Genomic DNA, 8,666 nt, shown 5'->3' with positions numbered 1-8,666 from the left:
GTCAGCGTGCCTTCTTCCTGGGGTTCCTCCCTGTCCCTTCCCGCCCCCCTCCAAGGTGACTTCTCATCTTCCAATAAAGCATGTCAAAACTTAAATTTACCTCTCCTTCACGACGCCAGCTTGGCACCTACCCGGGAACCGCAGCGAGGTCCCTCCCCTGGCGCGGGCAAGGCCAACCAGATGAAAACCATCAAGCCAGTCCAGCCCCAGTGCCCGGCCCCGCACGCCCGGCGCAGCGGTGGCCCTGGCGCTGGGCTGGGCTGCGTGAGAACAGTGAGGCGCGTTCCCCTCGTTATCCTCGGGGCCTGTCTGCGCTTGCCTGCTCCTGCTCCGAGACCTCGGGCCCCCTGCGCTCAGCATTCAGACGGCTCCCGGAGCTGATTCCCACCCATTCAAATCCCTCCGCTTGGGTTTCTTGTCCCTAGTCGGGCCTTCACACGGAAAGGTTTTTATGCAGATGGGCGTCCTACATTTTTCAGCTGGCTATGGGAAGAGGGTTTTTTTTTTTTTTTTTTTTATCTTATTATTATTATTTTTTTTTATTAGTTGGAGGCTAATTACTTCACAACATTGCAGTGGGTTTTGTCATACATTGATATGAATCAGCCATAGATTTACACGTATTCCCCATCCCGATCCCCCCTCCCACCTCCCTCTCCACCCGATTCCTCTGGGTCTTGGGAAGAGGTTTTTAAGGAGAAAAAGGTAGAGGAAGTGGTTCTCACAGTAGTAAGTGTTCCCCATTCCTTTACTCACAAAATGATACATCTCCACTGATTAGACTTGGGTTTGTCTTGGCTCACAACTTGTGGGAACAGAGGTCAGTGAGATCACTAGAGGTCAGTGATGTTGGAACCTTTGGGAACCAGAGGAGAGGCAGGTCCTGCCTCCTGGAGAGGCTGGAGGCAGAGCCCAGGTTCAACCCACAGCTAAACAACTCCAGTGCCCAGCAGGTTGGTTTTGTGATTTGAAATCCTTGATTTATCTCCTTAATCCTTGACTGACTTAAACATTCCTGGACAAGCCTACCTCCCTAGGATTGAGGATTAGTTATGAGGTGAAAGTGCTTTGGAGAAAGCAAAGTCACCACGCAGTTATAAGCGAGATCTGGCTCTGATTTTCGAAGCTCTGGATCACATTCCCCTATCCTGTGCCTCTAGTATATGGAAAGTAATTATTCTATTATTACCTGCTTTGTTGAAGTCACATTTTAAATGGCTGTCTTGATAATTTCACATTTGGGGGGTCGATGGTCCTTATCATCCTTTTGCCTCAAAAACACAAATGTTTGTGATTTTAGTCATGTCTGCCACTTGGGGTCTTTTTTTTCCTGCCTTTTTGAAGCTATTTCAAGCTGTATGATTTTGTGTAAAATAAGATGCTAACTCCACATGTGAACTGCAGCACTCGGCATCAAGTTGAAAGCAGAGTGAGGACACCTGGGCAACTTTGTTGAGCAGCCCTGTTCTCAGAGGGAACACCTCAGTCGCCAATTTGAGTATTAATTATTAGTAACTCCTACTTTCTAGATAACACATGTAAACGATGTTTTTAATTTCTCTTCCTGCACCCAAGGGACTCACCTTGCCACCACTCCCCCTACCAGGGAGTGCGTGCCTCCAGCAGGGAGCCTTGAACTTGGTTTCTCTGGGACTTCTCCTCTTCCGCCTCTGCCCTTCCCCATCAGAGCTTTCCAAAATGAAGCTCCCCCTTCCCCCTCTCCTTAATTTCTGGTTGGAAGAAGGGGCCTGGGAATTGCCACTTTAACAAAGTCCAACCAGCAAGCCACAGGACTGAAAAAGATCAGTTTTCACTCTAATCCCAAAGAAAGGCAATGCCAAAGAATGTTCAAACTACCACACAACTGCACTCATCTAACACGCTAGCAAATTAACGCTCAAAATTCCCCAAGCCAGGCTTCAACAGTACGTGAACCGAGAACTTCCAGATGTTCAAGCTGGATTTAGAAAAGGCAGAGGAACCAGAGATCAAATTGCCAACATCTGCTGGACCATTGAGAAAGCAAGACAGTTCCAGAAAAACATCTGCTTTATTGATTATGCCAAAGCCTTTGTGTAGATCACAACATACTGTGGAAAATTCTTAAAAGAGATGGGAATACCAGATCACCTGACCTGCCTCCTGGGAAATCTATATGCAGGTCAAAAAGCAATAGTTGGAACTGGATGTGGAACAACAGACTGGTTTTAAATCGGGAAATGAGTACGTCAAGGCTGTATACTGTCACCCTGCTTATTTAACTTAACTGCAGAGTATATCATACGGAATGCTGGGCTGGATGAAGCACAAGATGGAATCAAGATTGCCAGGAGAAATATCAATAACCTCAGATACGCAGATGACACCACCCTTATGGCAGAAAGCTAAAAACTAAAGAGCCTCCTGATGAAAGTGAAAGAGGAGAGTGAAAAGGTTGACTTAAAACTCAACATTCAGAAAAGAAAGATCATGGCATCCAGTCCCATCACTTCATGGCAAATAGATGGGGAAACAATGGAAACAATGACAGACTTTATTTTTTGAGGGCTCCAAAATCACTGCAGATTGTTACTGCAGCCATGAAATTAAAAGACATTTTCTCCTTGGAAGAAAAGCTACGGCAAACCTAGACAGCATATTACAAAGAAGAGATATGACTTTGCCAACAAAGGTTGGTCTAGTCCAAGCTATGGCTTTCCAGTAGTCATGTATGGATGTGAGAGTTGGACTATAAGGAAAGCTGAGTGCTGAATTGATGCTTTTGAATTGTGGTGCTGGAGAAGACTCTTGAGAGTCCCTTGGACAGCAAGGAGATCCAACCAGTCAATCCTAAAGGAAATCAGTCCTGAATCTTCATTGAAAGGACTGATGCTGAAGCTGAAACTCCAATTCTTTGGCCACCTGATGTGAAGAACTGACTCATTGGAAAAGACCCTGATGCTGGGAAAGATTGAAGGCAGGAGGAGAGGGAGTCGACAGAGGATGAGACTGTTGGATAGCATCACCGACTCAATGGACATGAGTTTGAGTAGACTCCGGGAGTTGGTGATGGACAAGGAGGCCTGGTGTGCTGCAGCCCATGGGGTCATAAAGAGTCGGACACAACTGAGCTACTGAACTTAGCCAGCAAGCCTCAAATGGAGTCACATCTGGGAACCGTTAAAAAAAATACTGTTAAAATTATTCACGACCCTGGTTAAAGAACAGTAAGGAAACTATTAGAGGGTGTATTAGGTAGGGTTTTGCTGTAGGGGAGAGGTTGAACTCAACTCCCAGTACAAGGGAAGTGGCTGGGTGGGGGTCAGTGGATGGATAATTACTAAGAGGAAACACCAGGGTGAAGTGGGATTCTGGCTACATCGACCTAATAAGATTATTGCTGGGAGCGGCCGGGTAATCAGACATGACCTGGGGGGATGGCATGGCGGTGGATGAGAATCAGGTGTGGAGGGTGGGCGGACTCTGGCTAATCCAGTATTAGCAGTATTCTCGGTAAAAATGGACAATGTGGAGACGCACGCGTAAGTCCAAAAGGCAGGGCCTCGTTGAGAAGAGTTCAGATCCCACCTGAATTTGGCCAAGGAGAGACTTGGTCAGGACCCGGGTCAGCGGAGGCCTGAGTGTCCCCCCTCCGCCTCAGCGGGCAAGTCCTGCCCCACCGCGGAGGGCGCAGACCACGCGGCCCGCCGGCAGGGGGCGTGCCGGGTCCGCCACGCCGGCGGGCGACCGGGAGCCGGAAGTGCGGGAACGTAGGGGAGCGCGGGGCGGGCCGCGGTGCGCGTGGGGCCGTGGCTCGGCCGGCTGGGCTCCCCGCTCCGGACCGCCGTCCGGATCCGCCTCCCGGGCCCTCCCCGGAAGCCAGGGAAGGGGCGCGGGCCCAGAGGTACGAAGCCCGGCCTGAGGAGTACCGGGAACGCGGGCGGCTGGGTCGCGCGTCCCCCCTCGCCCTCCTCTAGCGGGCTGGCCCCGCTCTCGTCGCGCCCGGAGCGGCGCGGGGTCCCCGAGAGCGGGAAGGCCGAGAACTAGGGGCGCCCGGCGGGTCGCTGCGCCCGCGGGGCCGCCCCAGGCCCTCACCCGTCCTCCGGCCGGCGGGGCCCAGGGCCAGGGCCTGGAGGGCCCAGGTGCGAGTCCTGACCGGCCGTTTCAAACTTTTTTTGTGACTTTGTGCGAATTGCTAAATGTCAGTTCTTCGTCTGTAAAATGGGCTTCAGAATATCCATCTCATGGTCAAATCAGTCTATGCACCGAGCACCGCAGCTGGGCTTGTGCGGGGCGGTTAGCGGTGCTCGTTAGATGTGGCGAAGATTGAGGGCGGGAGAAGGGGCCACAGAGGATGAGATGGTTGGATGGCATCAGTAACTCAATGGCATGAGTTTGAGCAAACTCCGAGAGTTGGTAATGGACAGGGAAGCCTGGCTGCTGTAGTCCATGGGGTCTCGAGGAGTCGGACCACAATGAGCGACTGAACAACAGCCTTAGATGTGGGAATGACTATTACCACCTCTTGAATTTTCACAGAACGCGCGCGCTGAGCTGTTTTCAGGGTTAACTGCTCAGTGGAGGGTAGAGATCTGCACCCTTTGACTCAGAGAGTCGGGGTTGAGTTTCAGGAGGAGGGGCAGGGCGGGAATCCAGTGGGGGTGGGTTAGATGAGAACCGGCCCCTGACCCCCAAAGCCCTGGCTTCTGGATTCTGCACATCCAGGCACAGTGATCTCTGACCCCCACCCCCGACCCCCACTGCTGGCTGAAATCTGACTGGTCAGAAGTATCTTTGGATTTAAGGGAGTGGGTGTTGGCCAGTGACCCCTCACTGTGAATCAAAATGGCCTTGGGGTTTCTTATAACCACTCCCAGATAGAGGGAAGGAGAAATCTGTGATGGGAGGAGGGGAGGGAGAGAGCATTGAGAGATGTTTTAAGGGTAGGGTAGTCTGGACAGTGAGCATCTCCCCTGGAGAGGAGGAGGGGCACCTTCCTTCCTCCTGTGTTGAGGGGCTCAGTGCAGAGGCTTCTGGGAGCCTGGGGCCCCACTGCTGGTGGGGGCCCTGGGCCCTGAGTGGAGGACTGCTTCGCCGTGACCCCCATTGCCTGCCCACTCCACACCTGCCTCTTCATGCCCTGTGAATGACCCATCTGAGTCTCCTTGGCCCTGCTCACCTCTGGCCTGCCCTAACCAGTCACTGTGGCTGATGCCTGGGAATATTCTTATATATTAGAATTCACTGGACTTTGTTCTTTGTAGGAATTAAAGCTGGACTCCTGTTGACGACAAACGGACCTACAGTTCCTGGTGTGTGATGAGAGAGTGGGATTTGCTGTCCTGAAGTCACTAAGCTTGGACCCTGGTTCTTCTTCATGAGAGACTAAAGAGATGGAAGCCTTAAAGTCTGAGAATAAAAAGAGGGTGCTGCCCACATGGATGACAGCCCAGGTGTCTGAAAAGAGGGCGGCGCAGGTGAAGACCCCCAAGAGACCAGCCACGGTGCCAGTGGCTGCAGCCAGGTGGGGCAGCTTCTGTCCTCCCGGGGGATTAGGACAGGGAGCGATTGAAACCCTCACTGTTGCTGGGGCCCAGTCGTCCAGTGTTGGTGGAACAGTGAGGGGGGTGTTTCAGTCCACAGACGTCTCATCCACTCTTAGGGGTGAGCAGGCTGCAGGTGGCTGTGCCCTGGCAGGCTGGCACTGGCTTCTGCCTCTGTTGGTGAATCTCCACCTTCAGGCCCGTATGGGTCAGCTCCCAGATAGCAGCTCCAGCTCTTGAGTTAAACACACATCAGCCAAGCTGTCAGACACCAGTTGTCCAAACTGCCAGTATCTTCATTTGCCCCAGAAATTGTGACCATCCAATGAGGGGGTAGGTGGACCAGGTGATCCCATTTTCCTGCAGATACATTTTCAGGGACAGGCAGACGAGCTGCAGGTTGCTGGGCCGGCCGGAAATCAGAGGCTGTGGGGGGTGGGGGGGAGGTTGGTTAAATGGTGATATTGATGGGGGTCTCGAAGCTGCCAGGGAGGGGGTACCCCTGTCCTCTCTGGGCCGTAGTCTCAGGCGCTCACTGTCCCTTTCTGACTCTCCCCCTTCTAAGTTTTCTTCATTGACCAGCCTTGCTTTCTGATCTTTGCTGTGCTGTATTAGTCGCTCAGTTGTGTCCGACTCATTGCGAACCCGTGGACTGTAGCCCGCCAGGCCCCTCTGTCCATGGGGATTCTCCAGGCGAGAATATTGGAGTGGGTTACCATGCCTTCCTCCAGGGGAATCTTCCCGACCCAGGGATTGAACCCAGGTCTCCTGCACTGTGAGGGGTTTCTTTACCACTGAGCCACCAGGGAAAGCCCTCCTTTATTGTATGCACGCATGGGGGTGAGGGGTGGCATCCAGACATGTCTTGGTCTGTTTGACCTTCTTGTGCGCGCACGTTTGTGTCTCTCTCAGGAGCCGGCCATCTCACCCTATTTCTTAGCAGAGTTGATGGACGGTGGGAAGCCCCCACGCTTGCCCCAGGAAGCCCCTGTGCCAGTCACTGGTTCCAAGGATGCAGAAGCCACGGCAGTGCCCGGAGAGGCTGCTGCTCTCAGCCCTGGCAGACAGGCCCCGAGATGCGACTCTGGGTCTTATTCTTTCCTCCTGGTGATTTGTGCCTGTCTCTAACTTCATGCTTTTCTCTCAGATTTCCTGCGGCGAGGACCGTGTACTGCATGAATGAGGCCGAAATCGTCGACGTTGCCCTGGGGATCCTCATTGAGGTAAAGTCAACTGTGTCTTCTATTCTTTTTGTTTACATATGTATTTTGGCCGTGCTCGGTCCCCGCTGCTGCTCGGTCTTTTTCTCTGGTCACGGGGATTGGGGGCTCCTCTCTGGTTGCAGTGAGAAAGCTTCTCATTGCGGTGGTTTCTCCTGCTGTGGAGCACGGGCTGTAGGGCGCATGGGCTTCTGTAGTTGGCAGAGCACAGGTTCAGTAGTTGTGGGTCCTGGGCCCAGTGACTGTAGCGTGTGGGCCCTGGGTCACACAGGCTTCAGTAGTCGTGGCACATGGGCTGAGTTGCCCCGAGGCTTGTGGGGTCTTCCGGACCAGGGATTGAACCCATGTCTCCTGCATTGGCAGGCGGACTTCTCACCACTCACCCACTAGGGAAGACCAGCTGTGTCTTTTCTGATGACCAGAGACTCCTGGCGGGCAGAAACCAGACCAGGCCCTGGTTCGTGCTGATAAAAGAGGCGCCCTGCCTGTTGGCAGCTGGGAGCCCGCTCACCTGCAGCCCGCTCCAGGGGAGGGGTGCACCCGCCAGGCCCTTGGGGCTGGAGACCTGGGAGGCCGTGGCCGTGTGAGGGAGGGTGGCCCTCGCTGTCTGGGTGACTCTCTGCTGGTGGCGGGTGGAGGGGACAGGAGTCGTGGACTGCTTGTTCTCTGAGAGTCTCCATCGGGCAAGGTGACTTCTGAGCGCCGCCCTTAGCACCTCGCCCCTAAAGCCCTGGCTTCCAGAGTGGCTAACAGTTGTCCCACCTTCGAGTGGTGTAGTCCCTGAGAGTTGCTCGGGGCCTTTTATATATTCCTGTCTCATTTAATGCTTGCAGTAACCTGCCGGTCGATACTGTTGCTAGTCCCAGTGAGTGAGGCCCACACTCAGGGTTAGCATCCTGTGCTCCTTTCATTCTGCCAGCCTGCCCTTCCATGTCCGTTGGGTCCACCTGTCTTCCCTGCGCCGCTGTTCCTCAGGCCCCTACCCGGCTCGCCCTGCTGGTCCCCATTTCTGCAGCGCCTGAGAAGGAGGGTGGGGAGGGGCGGAGTCGGGTGAGGGGTGGGGAGCCCGGCCCCCCAGCGCTGGCTTTACAGATGCTACTGGGTACGTTCTGTGTCCGTGCACGTTAGGGAAGTAAAACCCATCTGTTTTGCCTGCCGTTTCTTCTGCTTAGGAGGACAGAAAACAGGAAAAGCCATTGGAGCCGCCACCTCTGGCAGGCGCTGATAAGCCAGAGCGCTCCCCGGCCAGCCCAGCGCCACCATCCCCAAGTCCCTCCTGGAGCCGAAGCGAGGACCGTGAGGAAGAGGACTGTGGGGCTGACGGGCCTGCCCCAGGGCCCGCGGGCTCTGACGCGGCCTGCAGCAGAAGCCTTGAGGAAGACCAGGACGAGCTAAAATACGTCAGGGAGATCTTTTTCAGCTAAGGGACAAAATTCCAGGACTTTCTGCTCAGAGTGGCTGAAGGAAGCTGGGTTTCCCCTCTTGGCCTGGGCGCCGCCTGTCAGACTGTGACAGCTTCTGCCCCCAGCGTCGAGCCTCCCTGGGCTGGGTGGGTTCACTGCGGGAGGTGAGCAATCAAAATGAGCTCCTCCCAGAATTCCTGCTCTCTGCTCTCCTGCTCAGGGGCCTGGGAGCTCAACATTGTCTTACTCAGGTACGTGGTTCCAGGGAAATGAGATCATGGGGGTCAAACTTACTGGAACTGGAGAGTCAACTTAATAATTTTCAAGGAAAAACAAGTTTGGCTACTAAGTACACTGAAATTCCTACGGTTTGGCCACCCAAGGAAGAAGCCTATTTTTAAAATCTCTTCCGTCACATGTCAGTCAGTCACTGAGCCCTTGTGGGTCCAACCCTGAACTAGACACCTTCCCCCAGGGCTGGGCTGCCCGCTGAGAGCCTGCCTGTGGTCCCATGTACAGAT

At 54.0% G+C, this 8,666-nt stretch overlaps 1 protein-coding gene across 2 annotated transcripts; it reads left to right on the top strand.

The window, feature by feature from the left end:
- Positions 1-3,735: 3,735 nt before the first annotated feature.
- CYREN (cell cycle regulator of NHEJ) lies at positions 3,736-8,664 on the top strand. 2 transcript variants are annotated; one of them, XM_061165859.1, is made up of 4 exons: positions 3,736-3,883; positions 5,244-5,503; positions 6,670-6,745; positions 7,915-8,664. In XM_061165859.1, exons 2-4 carry the CDS (start codon positions 5,373-5,375, stop codon positions 8,164-8,166), a joined length of 459 nt encoding a protein of 152 aa, XP_061021842.1. In that variant the 5' UTR covers positions 3,736-3,883; positions 5,244-5,372; the 3' UTR covers positions 8,167-8,664. The 2 variants fall into 2 exon arrangements, with proteins under 2 accessions (XP_061021842.1, XP_061021843.1); XM_061165860.1 differs by lacking the exon at positions 3,736-3,883 and adding an exon at positions 4,115-4,395.
- Positions 8,665-8,666: the final 2 nt, after the last annotated feature.

This window comes from Dama dama, chromosome 18 (assembly GCF_033118175.1).
Source record: "Dama dama isolate Ldn47 chromosome 18, ASM3311817v1, whole genome shotgun sequence".
In the NCBI taxonomy this organism is placed as follows: domain Eukaryota; kingdom Metazoa; phylum Chordata; class Mammalia; order Artiodactyla; family Cervidae; genus Dama; species Dama dama.
The sequence above is the reverse complement of the archived record's forward strand: the minus strand, read 5'-3'. Positions and strand labels throughout refer to the sequence as shown.

What these genes read in the sequence shown, in the direction of transcription:
- CYREN (XM_061165859.1), top strand. Translation starts at nt 5,373, where the DNA reads ATGGAAGCCTTAAAGTCTGAGAATAAAAAGAGGGTGCTGCCCACATGG. An exon ending in GTGCCAGTGGCTGCAGCCAG is followed by an intron (nt 5,504 to 6,669) that starts GTGGGGCAGCTT and finishes CTTTTCTCTCAG; the next exon opens with ATTTCCTGCGGCGAGGACCG. An exon ending in CCCTGGGGATCCTCATTGAG is followed by an intron (nt 6,746 to 7,914) that starts GTAAAGTCAACT and finishes TCTTCTGCTTAG; the next exon opens with GAGGACAGAAAACAGGAAAA.